At 42.8% G+C, this 15,964-nt stretch overlaps 1 protein-coding gene across 2 annotated transcripts in view; it reads left to right on the top strand.

Moving 5' to 3' along the window:
• grhl2b (grainyhead-like transcription factor 2b) overlaps positions 1–15,964 on the top strand; it is a 134,679-nt gene that overhangs the window by 63,890 nt on the left and 54,825 nt on the right. For both annotated transcript variants that reach the window (XM_065020085.1, XM_065020086.1), the window contains exons 8-10: positions 4,762–4,856; positions 9,829–9,987; positions 12,030–12,087. In XM_065020085.1, the coding sequence (XP_064876157.1) occupies positions 4,762–4,856; positions 9,829–9,987; positions 12,030–12,087 (312 nt within the window). The remainder of the gene's footprint in view (positions 1–4,761; positions 4,857–9,828; positions 9,988–12,029; positions 12,088–15,964) is intronic.

Genomic DNA, 15,964 nt, shown 5'->3' on the forward strand with positions numbered 1-15,964 from the left:
ATATAGAGGCGGTTTTGGGGGTATATGGTGGGATAGAGAGGTTAGGTTATATAGAGGGGTAGAGAGGGTTTTGGGGGTAGAGAGGTTAGGTAATGTAGAGAGGTTAAATGCAATGTTCCCTCTATTTTCTTTCGTCACTGAGCAAATTTCAGGTTTGGTGAGCGCAAACTTAAACTTTGTGAAAATTCTGTGAAACAGAGCGTGTTTACTGTACCCACTTTGAGTTACAGTTTTAACAGTGGTCAAGTAGGCTACTGTGGCTATGTGATCATAATGTAGGTCTACCAGAGTGGCTTTCCATCAGAAACAATGGAGAAAATGCATCCCATAACATTTTACCATGGATAATAGAATAGATATCATTCAGCCTACAGTAGCAGCCAATGTGTGGTATTCAATGTAGGCCTCATTCCATGAGACTTTTGAAAAAAACATGAAGGGCTTGATATGAACCTTTATCCACTCAGACAAGGAGGTGATGGAAAATGTTGTTGTGTTGTTTGATGCAAGAAACCACTTTACAAAATAAAATGCATTATTATCCCCATACCATTACTACAGAGAATCAGACAAATTATACCACCCTCTGCCTATTGGCTACTTAGCTTATTCAAGACTGCCTCAAAATACAACACTGGCCCTTTAAGACCAAAAACAAGCTCTTTACCTGACTTGCTTTTCAAAGATGTCTAGAAATGTACATGTTTTGTGCTCTTGTATGAAGCATTCACTCCCCTATTGCTGACTACAAATTATTTATAACTGGGCTAGTAACTCACTAACTAGCAAAGGATATGAACAAAATGTACACACGTGGCTACATGCAGCTCTCACTTTGATCTCAAAACAAGCGCATCTACTCACTACCGCTCACACTGTAAACACAGTCCAGTTCAAAGTCAACGGCACAGATCCATATATGGCAATGATCTATTTTGCATATAGGCCTACTGCAGCTCTGATTGGTAATGCTGCACTGGTATGTGTGGGCTGAGTGGTGCATATCAATCCAATAGAATCCTACTCCGATGTGTTCTGCCTACAACAACATCTCTGATATTTATTCTGCTTGGCAGTCCCGGTGGAGCTGCACGGCAGTCTCAGAGCAACTGCGCGCCCGCACAAGTGCGCAGCTTAGAGGGAACATTAGTTAGCTGGGGTTTTGGGGGTAGAAGGGATTTTGGGGGTAGATGCGTTTTGGGGTAGAGGGGTTAGATGGGGATTTTGGGGGTAGAGGGGTTAGATGGTGTAGAAGAGTTAGATGGGCTAGATGGGGTATAGGGGTTTGGGGGTAGAGTGGATAGAAGGGATTTTGGGGTAGGTAGAGTTTTGGGAGGAGACTGGTTTTTTTTGGGGGGTTTTTGGGGTAGAGAGGTTTTGGGGGTATAGGGGTTTTGAGGTAGAGAGGTTTAGGGGTACTGAGATTTTGGGAGGTAGAGGAGTTTTGGGGGGTAGAGGAAATTTGGGGTTAGAGAGGTTTGGGGGTAGATGGGTTTGGGGAGGGTTGGGGGCAGAGGGGATAGAGGGGGTTTATGGGTGAAGAGGTTTTGAGGGTAGAGGGGTTTAGAGTGGTAGTTGAACTGACATGTCCTGGGGTAATAGTGGTAGATGAACTGACATGTCCTGGGGTAATAGTGGTAGTTGAACTGACATGTCCTGGGGTAATAGTGGTAGTTGAACTGACATGTCGTGGGGTAACAGTGGTAGTTGAACTGACATGTCCTGGGGTAATAGTGGTAGATGAACTGACATGTCCTGGGGTAATAGTGGTAGTTGAACTGACATGTCCTGGGGTAATAGTGGTAGTTGAACTGACATGTCCTGGGGTAATAGTGGTAGTTGAACTGACATGTCCTGGGGTAATAGTGGTAGATGAAATAAGAATAGCCTCCTGTATTTACCAGTGCTTTGTTTTGAAGGCAGGGAGTTTGTTTACATTGCCAGATAGGAGATATCAAGAACTTGCTGTTTGACACCACAGAGTTCCTAATCAGCCTGAACAATGGCTTCCTGTTTTAGCTGATAACAACTTTATCATATTGGCCTGTGCATATGTTTATAGTGGTTTCAGATAGAGTTGGTGTGGGGTTTTCTGCGATAGCCACTTGTTGTTTTAATAAAAGAAAACCACTTGTCAAATTTGAACAAACAAGACCTACTGTTGAAGTCGGAAGTTTACACACACTTAGGTTGGAGTCATTAAAACTCATTTTTCAACCACTCCACAAATTTCTTGTTGACAAACTATAGTTTTGGCAAGTCGGTTAGGACATCTACTTTGTGCATGACACAAGTCATTTTTCCAACAATTGTTTACAGAGAGATTATTTCATTTATAATTCACTGTATCACAATTTCAGTGGGTCAGACGTTTACATACACAGCTTGGAAAATTCCAGAAAATTATGTCATGGCTTAATAAGTTTCTGACAGGCTAATTGACATAATTTGAGTCAATTGGAGGTGTACCCGTGGATGTATTTCAAGGCCTACCTTCAAAGTCAGTGCCTCTTTGCTTGACATCATAGGAAAATCAAAAGAAATCAGCCAAGACCTCATGAAAAAAATTGTAGACCTCCACAAGTCTGGTTCATTCTTGGGAGCAATTTCCAAACGCATGAAGGTACCACCTTCATCTGTACAAACAATAGTATGCAAGTATAAACACCATGGGACCACGCAGGAAGGAGACGGGTTCTGTCTTAGAGATGAATGCCGACAACAGCAAAAGACCTAAGATGCTGGAGGAAACAGGTACAAAAGTATCTATATCCACAGTAAAATGCTCAGGAAGGAGAAATGTCGTGTTCTGTCTCCTAAGAGATTAAAACAATAGTATGCAAGTATAAACACCATACTTTGGTAATATGGTAAAATTGCAGATCTTTTTTGCCGTTTTATTGGCTTTATTAGCCAAACGTGCTATTTAGTTTGTCTCCTAGAGATGAACGTACTTTGTTGCGAAAAGTTCAAGTCAATCCCAGAACAATAGCAAAGGACCTTGTGAAGATGCCGGAGGAAACGGGTACAAAATATCTATATCCACAGTAAAACAAGTCCTATATCGACATAACCTGAAAGGTTGCTTATCAAGGAAGAAGCCACTGCTCCAAAACCGCCATAAAAAAGCCAGACTACGGTTTGCAACTGCACATGGGCACAAAGATTGTACTTTTTGGAGAAATGTAACAAAAATAGAACTGTTTGACCATAATGACTGTCGTTACGTTTGGAGGAATAAGGGGGAGGCTTTGCTGCAGGAGGGTCTGATGCACTTCATAAAATAGATGGCATCATGATGGGGGAATTTAGGTGGATATATTGAAGCAACATCTCAAGACATCAGTTAAAGCTTGGTCGCAAATGGGTCTTCCAAATGGACAATGACCCCAAGCATACTTCCAAAGTTGTGGCAAAATGGCTTAAGGACAACAAAGTCAAGGTATTGGAGTGGCCATCACAAAGCCCTGACCTCAATCCTACAGAAAATTTGTGGGCAGAACTTAAAAAGCGTGTGCGAGCAAGGAGGCCTACAAACCTGACTCAGTTACACCAGCGTTGTCAAGAGGAATGGGCCAAAATTCGCCAAACTTATTGCGGGATGCTTGTGGAAGGCTACCCGAAATGTTTGACACAAGTTAAACAATTTAAAGGCAATGCTACCAAATACTAATTGAGTGTATGAAAACTTCTGACCCTCTGGGAATATGATGAAAGACACAAAAGCTGAAGAAAATAATGATCTCTGTTCTTATTCTGACATTTCATATTCTTCACAATAAAACAGGGAATTTCTGCTAAGATTAAATGTCAGGAATTGTGAAAAACTGAGTTTAAATGTATATCGCTAAGGTGTATGTAAACTTCCGACTTCAACTGTAGATATGTTTGATGATAGTGTTGAATAATATTTTTCCTCTTCCATTTATATATTCATCCTGCATTTCTTCTCATTGACTCTCAAAACTTCAGCTGGGTGGAAGGTTGAGCATGTGTTGTGAGAATTAATCCCATCTGACCTTTCATTCTGTTCCCTCCTCTCCTTTGCTCTTTCCCCCCCTCTCATCCTTCCTTCCCTTCATCCCCCTTCCCTCCTTCCCTCCTTCTCTCCTTCCCTCCTTCCTCCCTTCCCTCCTTCTCTAAATCCCTGTATCCTTCCTTTCTTCCATCCTCTCATCTCTCCTTCCCTCCATCCCTCCTTCCCTCCATCCCTCCTTCTCTCCATCCCTCCTTCCCTCCATCCCTCCTTCCCTCCTTCCCTCCTTCTCTCCTTCCCTCCTTTCCTCCATCCCTCCTTCCCTCCATCCCTCCATCCCTCCATCCCTCCTTCCCTCCATCCCTCCTTCCATCCTTCTCTCCTTCTCTCCTTCCCTCCTTCCCTCCATCCCGCCTTCCCTCCTTCTCTCCTTCCCTCCTTTCCTCCATCCCTCCTTCCCTCCTTTCCTCCATCCCTCCATCCCTCCATCCCTCCTTCCCTCCATCCCTCCTTCCATCCTTCTCTCCTTCTCTCCTTCCCTCCTTCCCTCATCCCTCCTTCCCTCCTTCCCTCATTCTCTCCTTCCCTCCTTCCCTCCATCCCTACTTCCCTCCATCCCTACTTCCCTCCTTCCCTCCTTCCCTCATCCCTCCTTCCCTCATCCCTCCTTCCCTCCTTCCCTCCTTCCCTCATCCCTCCTTCCCTCCATCCCTCCATCCCTCCATCCCTCCTTCCCTCCTTCTCTCCTTCCCTCCTTCCTTCCCTACATCCCTCCTACCCTCCAGCGGACTATAAGGAGAGCTTCAACACCATCGGTAACATTGAGGAGATAGCCTACAACGCTGTCTCCTTCACCTGGGATGTGAACGAAGAGGCCAAGGTAAAAACAACATGGGCAGTATTTGAGGTTTAAAATGACTTCTGAAGTTTGTAATTTTCATATAGAAATTTCTGACTTGATTTAAAAAACATAAAAATCTGTGTGTGTTATTACCACATGTCATTGTGTGTGTTATTACCACATGTCATTGTGTGTGTTATTACCACATGTCATTGTGTGTGTTATTACCACATGTCATTGTGTGTGTTATTACCACATGTCATTGTGTGTGTTATTACCACATGTCATTGTGTGTGTTATTACCACATGTCATTGTGTGTGTTATTACCACATGTCATTGTGTGTGTTATTACCACATGTCATTGTGTGTGTTATTACCACATGTCATTGTGTGTGTTATTATGTGTGTGTTATTACCACATGTCATTGTGTGTGTTATTATGTGTGTGTTATTACCACATGTCATTGTGTGTGTTATTACCACATGTCATTGTGTGTGTTATTACCACATGTCATTGTGTGTGTTATTACCACATGTCATTGTGTGTGTTATTACCACATGTCATTGTGTGTGGATTTTTGTATTATGCTAATTCGATTTCCGCTGGGGCACGACCATCGACCTCTACAATCTAGACCAGGTCCACAGAGTAAAGTGTGACAATTAACCTACAATACAATATCACCGTACCCACAGTCCCCAACATCCACACACACATAGTCTCTACAGTCCACACAGTCCCCAAAGGCCCCACAGTCCCCACATAGTCCCCACAGTCCCCACATAGTCCCCACAGTCCCCAACATAGACCCCCATTGTCCACACATAGTCCCTACAGTCCCATATTCCCCACAGTCCTCACAGTCCCATGGTCCCCACATAGTCCCCACAGTCCCATGGTCCCCACAGTCCCATGGTCCCCACATAGTCCCCACAGTCCTCACAGTCCCATGGTCCCCACATAGTCCCCACAGTCCTCACAGTCCCATGGTCCCCACATAGTCCCCACAGTCCTCACAGTCCCATGGTCCCCACATAGTCCCCACAGTCCTCACTGTCCCATGGTCCCCACATAGTCCCCACAGTCCCATAGTCCCCACATAGTCCCCACAGTCCCATGGTCCCCACAGTCCCCACAGTCCCATGGTCCCCACAGTCCCCACATAGTCCCCCCATTGTCCCCACAGTCCCATAGTCCCCACAGTCCCATAGTCCCCACAGTCCCATGGTCCCCACATAGTCCCCACAGTCCCATAGTCCCCACAGTCCCCACAGTCCCCACCGTCCCATGGTCCCCACATTGTCCCCACAGTCCTATAGGCCCCACAGTCCCATTGTCCCCACAGTCCCCACAGTCCCATGATCCCCACATAGTCCCCACAGTCCCATAGTCCCAACATAGTCCCCACAGTTGCATTGTCCCCACATAGTGGGGCGGCAGGGTAGCCTAGTGGTTAGAGCATTGGACTAGCAACTGGAAGGTTGCAAGTTCAAACCCCGAGCTGACAAGGTACACATCTGTCGTCCTGCCCCCGAACAGGCAGTTAACCCACTATTAACGTCATTGAAAATAAGAATTTATTCTTAACGGACTTGCCTGGTCCCCACAATCAACACAGTCCCATAGTCCCATGGTCCCCACACAGTCCCCACATAGTCCCCACAGTCCACACACACATAGTCCCCATCCACACCCACAACACTTTGTTTGTTTTGCCCTCTCTTCTATGAAGCTACACCAAATGACCAAAAGTATGTGGACACCTGCTAGTTGAACATCTCATTCCAAAATCATGGGCATTAATATGGAGTTGGTCCCCTCTTTGCAGCTATAACAGCCTCCATTCTTCTGGGAAGGCTTTAATATGGAGTTGGTCCCCACTTTGCTGCTATAACAGCCTCCACTCTTCTGGGAAGGCATTAATATGGAGTTGGTCCCCCCTTTGCAGCTATAACAACCTCCACTCTTCTGGGAAGGCATTAATATGGAGTTGGTCCCCCCTTTGCTGCTATAACAGCCTCCACTCTTCTGGAAAGGCATTAATATGGAGTTGGTCCCCCCTTTGCAGCTATAACAGCCTCCACTCTTCTGGGAAGGCTTTAATATGGAGTTGGGGCCCACCTTTGCTGCTATAACAGCCTCCACTCTTCAGGGAGGCTTTCCACTAGATGTTGGAACATTGCTGCTGGGACTTGCTTCCACTAAGCTCCAAGAGCATTAGTGAGGTCGGAAACTGATGTTGGGTGATTAGGCCTGGCTCGCAGTCAGCATTGCAATTCATCCCAAAGGTGTTCGATGCGGTTGAGGTCAGGGCTCTGTGCAGACCTGTCAAGTTCATTCACACCGATCTTGACAAACCAATTCTGTATGGACCTTGCTTTGTGCACGAGGCATTGCCATGCTGAAACAGGAAAGGGCCTTCCCCAAACTGTTGCCACAAAGTTGGAAGCACAGAACTGTCTAGAATGTCATTGTATGCTGTAGCATTACGCTTTCCTTTCACTGGAACTAAGGGGCCTAGTCCTACCCATGAAAAACAGCCCAGACCATTATTCCTCCTTCACCAAACTTTACAGTTTGCTATATGCCTTCGGGCTGGTAGCGTTCTCCTGGCATCTGCCAAACCCAGATTCGTCCATCGGATTGCCAGATGGTAAAGGATGACTCATCATTCCAGAGAACGCAAAGGCAGCGAGATTTACACCACTCCAGCCGACGTGATGGTGATCTTAGGCTTGTGTGCGGCTGCTCGGCCATGGAAACCCGTTCCATGAAGCTCCCGACGAACAGTTATTGTGCTGACGTTGCATCCAGAGACAGTTTGGAACTCGGCAGTGAGTGTTGCGACCAGGACAGACTATTTTTACGCTTTATGCGCTAAACACTCAGCAGTCCCGTTCTATGAGCTTGTGTGGCCTTCCACTTCGTGGCTGGGCTGTTGTTCTCCTAGACATTTCCACTTCACAATAACAGCCCTTACAGTTGACCAGAGCAGCTCTAGCAGGGCAGAAATCTGACAAACTGACAATGCTGGAAAGGTGGCATCGTATGATGGTTCCACGTTGAAAGTCACTGAGCTCTCCAGTGAGGCCATTCTAATGCTAATATTTGTCTATGGAGATTGCATGGCTGTGTGCTCGATTCTAATCACCTGTCAGCAATGGGTGTGGCTTAAAATAGCCAGATCCACTCATTTGAAGGGGTGTCCACATACTTCTGTATATATAGTGTATGAAGGGGTGTCCACATACTTCTGTATATATAGTGTATGAAGGGGTGTCCACATACATTTGTATATATAGTGTATGAAGGGTTGTCCACATACATTTGTATATATAGTGTAGGTACACACAGACACACATGTTCCACGTAAGTGTAGGGAGCCTGCAGCAACACACTGACCCAGTCTGTCTGTCTGTCTGTCTGTCTGTCTGTCTGTCTGTCTGTCTGTCTGTCTGTCTGTCTGTCTGTCTGTCTGTCTGTCTGTCTGTCTGTCTGTCTGTCTGTCTGTCTGTCTGTCTGTCTGTCTGTCTGTCTGTCTGTCTGTCTGTCCGTCCGTCCGTCCGTCCGTCCGTCCGTCCGTCTGTCTGTCTGTATCTCTCTCTGTCTCTTTCTCTCTCTCTCTCTCTCTCTCTGTCTCTATCTCTCTCTGTCTCTCTATCTCTCTCGCTCTCGCTCTCTCTCTCACTCTCCCTCTCTCTCTCGTTCAGTCTCTCTCTCTCATGCTTTCTCTCTCTCTCTAGCACTCTCTCTCTCACACTTTCTCTCTCTCCTCTCTCACTCTCTCTCTCTCTCTCTCTCTCTCTCTCTCTCTCACTCTCTCTCTCTCTCTCTCTCTCTCTCTCTCTCTCTCTCTCTCTCTCTCGGTAGCTCTGCTTTGCTTTCCCAGTTATGCTTGTTTATATGTTTGGCTCCACCATTGCAGTAATACAGTACTGTAAGGCCATTGTAATCACAAGGCTCTGGATAAAGAACCTGCTGGAATAAATCCAAGCCAGGTCAACTCTCTGAGCTAATATTTACTCTCCTCTCTGATGGGGTGCTGTCATGTGGCCTATTGAGGTTCAGCAACCCCACATCCCAAGAATAAACCAGTTTTCCTTGATAGTAACCCTCTGATTCAAAGATGTTCATAGTCCCAAGCCTCCACAAAGTCTTTCTTCTTTGTTATATTACATGGTTGAAGTATTATGGGACCACTGTACCTGAAACATTCCCAATTAGTTGTATTTCCTGATAACTATCTTCCTGTGCTCTCTTAACCCCAGCCATTCCTAGGTGTAATAGGTTGATGTGTTATGGGAAGTGAACCACTACTCCTGGAGCTCCTCCAGACGACCTCCAGCACCCATAGTTTTGCTTCACAGATCAAGAGGGCTTTAAAAGGCCTATTAATACAGAGGTTTTAGCTTCTATTGGCCCACTCTGGCAGCCAAGGCCTGTTACTACAGAGGTTATAGCCTCTATTCACATAAACCTAATACATTGTCTGGGGGGGGGGGGCAAATGACACATGATGGTTCAGGGAGTACTGTTGTGAGAGAAAAGAAAACAGGACCGATTTAGTAGTCTAAAATGTAAAAAGAAGAAACATTTGAGTTTATTCTATTTTCTCTGTGGTATGCTGTGCAGACATAATGTTGCGGCCATGGCTTGTCTCAGCACATCCCAGCTCTGCTATGCTCTGTTCTGTGTCTTCCTTATTGGAGAAAAGCCTTACTAACACAGATTGGCTAACTTGTATGAGACACCACAGCCATTGAACAGTAGGAGCTGGCCCTATTCTTACGTAACAACATGTAGTAATATGCTTCCCACGCTTTGTACAGTTTGATATTTATTCAATATGAATATGCTGTTGTATTTGGAAGATGTGCCAACTGAGATATAGGTTTTATTGACTGAGTAGTTTGTCTGGTTCTAGCTGAATAGAACTGACTGCCACTGCTCTGTCTCTGATTGGTCAGTTTGCAGGAATCTAATTATTTCTGTCCCTCTGATTTGGTTAGATCTTTATCACAGTGAACTGTCTGAGTACAGACTTCTCGTCTCAGAAGGGGGTGAAGGGTCTTCCTCTGATGATCCAGATTGACACATACAGTTACAACAACCGCAGCAACAAGCCCCTCCACAGAGCCTACTCTCAGATCAAGGTCTTCTGTGACAAGGTGAGTTTCTCTCTCTGACCTCTGATCTCTAGCTCCGTCATGACCCACTTCACTAATGAACTTTTAGTCCTGAAGAGTTGCTTTTCGATCTTCAGATCTCCTCCTTGCCCTATGATTCATCCTCCCCTGTACTGTTAGAATCTCAGAATACATCCCAGAGTTTCTGACTCTCTGCATCCTCCTGGTGGCTTCGGCATGTTAAACAATCAACTAGAATTGCAATCTTTTGTCACAGAGTCTGGTGAGACTAGTTTCAAACTGTAATAATTATCATCAGTGCTGTTGGATGTGAAGCTGCATCACAGATCCATCCATCCACTCATGTATTTATTAATCCATCCATCTATTAGTTAATTTATTAATCAATACATCCATCCACTCATTCATTTATTATTCCATTCATCCACTCATTCATATATTAATCCATCCATCCATCCACTTATTCATGTATTAATCCATCCAAACTCCCTCACGACGCCAGGACAGCGGAGTCAATCACCACCTTCCGGAGACACCTGAAACCCCACCTCTTTAAGGAATACCTAGGATAGTATAAAGTAATCCTTCTCACCCCCTTAAAAGATTTAGATGCACTATTGTAAAGTGGCTGTTCCACTGGATGTCTTAAGGTGAACGCACCAATTTGTAAGTCGCTCTGGATAAGAGCGTCTGCTAAATGACTTAAATGTAAATGTAAATGTAATCCATCCACTTATTCATTTATTAATCCATCCATCCACTTATTCATTTATTAATCCATCCATCCACTAATTCATTTATTAATCCATCCATCCACTTATTCATTTATTAATCCATCCATCCACTTATTCATTTATTAATCCATCCATCCACTTATTCATTTATTAATCCATCCATCCACTTATTCATTTATTAATCCATCCATCCACTTATTAATTTATTAATCCATCCACTTATTCATTTATTAATCCATCCATCCACGCATTCATTTATTAATCCATCCACTTATTCATTTATTAATCCATCCACTTATTCATTTATTAATCCATCCATCCACATATTCATTTATTAATCCATCCATCCACGCATTCATTTATTAATCCATCCATCCACGCATTCATTTATTAATCCATCCATCCACTTATTCATTTATTAATCCATCCACTCACTTATTCATTTATTAATCCATCCATCCATCCACTTATTCATTTAATAATCCATCCATCCATCCACTTATTCATTTATTAATCCATCCATCCACTTATTCATTTATTAATCATCCACTTATTCATTTATTAATCCATCCATCCACTTATTCATTTAATAATCCATCCACTCACTTATTCATTTATTAATCCATCCATCCACTTATTCATTTATTAATCCATCCACTCACTTATTCATTTATTAATCCATCCATCCATCCACTTATTCATTTAATAATCCATCCACTTATTCATTTAATAATCCATCCACTTATTCATTTAATAATCCATCCATCCATCCACTTATTCATTTAATAATCCATCCACTTATTCATTTAATAATCCATCCACTTATTCATTTAATAATCCATCCATCCATCCACTTATTCATTTATTAATCCATCCATCCACTTATTCATTTAATAATCCATCCATCCACGCATTCATTTTTTTAATGTAACCTTTATTTAAATAGACAAGTCAGTTAAAATCAAATTCTTATTTAGATTGATGGCCTACCCTGGCCAAACCCAGACAATGCTGGGCCACTCACTAATTTATTAATCCATCCATCCACTCATTCATTTATTGATCCATCCATCATCCACTCAACCCATGTATTAATCCATCCACTCATTAATTTATTCATCCATCCATCCACTCATTCATTTATTGATCCATCCATCATCCACTCAACCCATGTATTAATCCATCCACTCATTAATTTATTCATCCATCCATCCACTCATTCATTTAATAATCCATCCATTCATCCACATTTTAATTTATTCATTCATCCATCCACTCATTCATTTATTAATCCAGCCATCCAATCATTAATATGTTTGTGTGTTCCAGGGAGCTGAGAGGAAGATCAGAGATGAGGAAAGGAAACAGAACCGCAGGAAGATTAAAGGTTAGACACTAAATTACCTGTACTGTTACCTACAACTTTACCTACACTATTACCTGTACTGTTACCTACAACTTTACCTACACTGTTACCTGTACTGTTACCTACAACTTTACCTACACTGTTACCTGTACTGTTACCTACAACTTTACCTACTCTGTTACCTGTACTGTTACCTACAACTTTACCTACTCTGTTACCTGTACTGTTACCTGTATAGTTACCTATGCTGTTACCTGTACTGTTAGCTACAACTTTACCTACACTATTACCTGTACAGTTACCTACAACTTTACCTACACTGTTACCTGTACTGTTACCTGTCCTGTTACCTACAACTGTACCTACACTGTTACCTGTACTGTTACATGTACTGTTACCTGTACTGTTACCTACACTGTTACCTGTACTATTACATGTACTGTTACCTGTACTGTTACCTACACTGTTACCTGTACTATTACCTACAACTTTACCTACACTGTTACCTGTACTGTTACCTACAACTGTACCTACACTGTTACCTACAACTGTACCTACACTGTTACCTGTACTGTTACCTACAACTGTACCTACACTGTTACCTGTACTGTTACATGTACTGTTACCGACAACTTTAGCTACACTGTTATCTGTCCTGTTACCTACAACTGTACCAACACTGTTACCTGTAATGTTACCTACAACTTTACCTACACTGTTACCTGTCCTGTTACCTATGCTGTTACCTGTACTGTTACCTACAACTTTACCTACACTGTTACCTGTCCTGTTACCTACACTGTTACCTGTACTGTTACCTACAACTTTACCTACACTGTTAACCTGTACTGTTACCTACACTGTTACCTGTACTGTTACCTACACTGTTACCTGTACTATTACCTACACTGTTACCTGTACTGTTACCTACAACTTTACCTACACTGTTACCTGTACTGTTACCTGTCCTGTTACCTACAACTGTTACCTACACTGTTACCTGTACTGTTACATACACTGTACCTGTTACCTGTACTGTTACCTGTAACTGTTACCTGTACTGTTACCTACACTGTTACCTGTACTGTTACCTGTACTGTTACCTGTACTGTTACCTGTACTGTTACCTACAACTGTACCAACACTGTTACCTGTACTATTACCTACAACTTTACCTACACTGTTACCTGTACTGTTACTGGTACTGTTACCTACACTGTTACCTGTACTGTTACCTACACTGTTACCTGTACTGTTACCTACAACTGTAACACTGTTACCTACACTGTTACCTGTACTGTTACCTGTAACTTTACCTACACTGTTACCTGTACACTGTTACCTACAACTGTTACCTACACTGTTACCTACAACCTGTACTGTTACCTACACTTTACCTACTGTTACCTGTCCTGTTACCTACACTGTTACCTGTACTGTTACATGTACTGTTACCTGTACAACTTTACCTACACTGTTACCTGTCTGTTACCTACACTGTTACCTGTACCTGTTACCTACAACTTACACACTGTTACCTGTACTGTTACACTGTTACCTGTACTGTTACCTACACTGTTACTGTACTACCTACACTGTTACCTACACTGTTACCTGTACTGTTACCTACACTGTTACCTGTACTGTTACCTACACTGTTACCTGTACTGTTACCTACACTGTTACCTGTACTGTTACCTACACTGTTACCTGTACTGTTACCTACAACTTTACCTACACTGTTACCTGTACTGTTACCTACACTGTTACCTGTACTGTTACCTACAACTTTACCTACACTGTTACCTGTACTGTTACCTGTACTGTTACCTGTACTGTTACCTGTACTGTTACCTACAACTGTACCAACACTGTTACCTGTACTGTTACCTGTTACACTGTTACCTACACTGTTACCTGTACTGTTACCTGTTACCTGTTGTTACCTACCTACACTGTTACCTGTACTGTTACCTACACTGTTACCTACACTGTTACTGTTACCTGTAACTGTTACCTACACTGTTACCTACACTGTTACCTGTACTGTTACCTGTACTGTTACCTACCTACACTGTTACCTGTCCTGTTACCTACAACTGTTACCTACACTGTTACCTGTGTGTACTGTTACCTGTACTGTTACCTACACTGTTACCTGTACTGTTACTGTGTTACCTGTACTGTTACCTGTTACTGTTACACCTACACTGTTACCTGTACTGTTACATGTACTGTTACCTACAACTTTACCTGTGTTACCTGTACTGTTACCTGTACCTACTGTTACCTACACTGTTACCTGTACTGTTACCTGTACCTACACTGTTGTCCTGTTACCTACTGTTACACTGTTACCTGTACTGTTACATGTACTGTTACCGACAACTTTAGCTACACTGTTACCTGTACTGTTACCTACAACTTGTTACCTACACTGTTACCTGTACTGTTACCTACACTGTTTACCTACACTGTTACCTGTACACTGTTACCTGTACTGTTACCTTGTTACCTGTACTATTACCTACAACTTTACCTACACTGTTACCTGTACTGTTACCTGTACTGTTACCTACAACTTTAGCTACACTGTTACCTGTACTGTTACCTACAACTGTACACCTTGTACCTACACTGTTACCTGTACTGTTACCTACAACTAACTTTACACTGTTACACTGTTACTTTACCTACACTGTTACCTGTACTGTTACCTGTACAACTGTTACCTACACTGTTACCTGTACTGTTACCTACAACTGTTACCTACACTTTACCTGTCCTGTTACCTACTGTTACCTACACTGTTACCTACACTGTTACCTGTACTGTTACCTGTACTGTTACCTACACTGTTACCTGTACTGTTACCTGTTACCTACACTGTTACCTGTACTGTTACCTACAACTTACCTACACTGTTACCTGTACTGTTACTGTTACCTGTACTGTTACCTACACTGTTACCTGTACTGTTACTGTACTGTTACCTACACTGTTACCTACACTGTACCTGTTACCTGTACTGTTACCTACACAACTTTTACACTGTTACCTACACTGTTACCTGTACTGTTACCTACACTGTTACCTGTACTGTTACCTACAACTGTTACCTACACTGTTACCTGTACTGTTACCTGTACTGTTACCTGTACTGTTACCTGTACTGTTACCTACAACTTTACCTACACTGTTACCTGTACTGTTACTACCTGTTACCTACACTGTTACCTGTTACCTGTACTGTTACCTACAACTTTACCTACACTGTTACCTGTTACTGTTACACTGTACTGTTACCTACACTGTTACCTGTACTGTTACCTACAACCTGTACCCTGTACACTTTACCTACACTGTTACCTGTTACTATTACCTGTACAACTTTACCTACACTGTTACCTGTACTGTTACCTACCTATTTACCTACACTGTTACCTGTACACTGTTACCTACACTGTACCTGTTACCTGTACACTGTTACCTGTACTGTTACCTACAACTTTACACTGTTACCTACACTGTTACCTGTCCTGTTACCTACAACTGTACTACCTGTTACTGTTACCTACAACTTTACACTGTTACCTGTACTGTTACCTGTACTGTTACCTACACTGTGTTACCTGTACTGTACCTACACTGTTACCTTACTGTACACTGTTACCTGTACTGTTACCAACTGTACTTTACCTGTACTGTTACCTACAACTGTACTATTACCTACAACTACACTGTTACCTGTACTGTACTACACTTTAGCACACTGTACCTGTACTACCTACAACTTTACACTACACTGTTACCTGTACTGTTACCTGTACTGTTACCTACACTGTTACCTGTACCCTGTACTGTTACCTACACTGTTACATGTACTGTTACCTACAAC

Source organism: Oncorhynchus nerka, linkage group LG7, assembly GCF_034236695.1.
Source record: "Oncorhynchus nerka isolate Pitt River linkage group LG7, Oner_Uvic_2.0, whole genome shotgun sequence".
Taxonomy (NCBI): Eukaryota; Metazoa; Chordata; class Actinopteri; order Salmoniformes; family Salmonidae; genus Oncorhynchus; species Oncorhynchus nerka.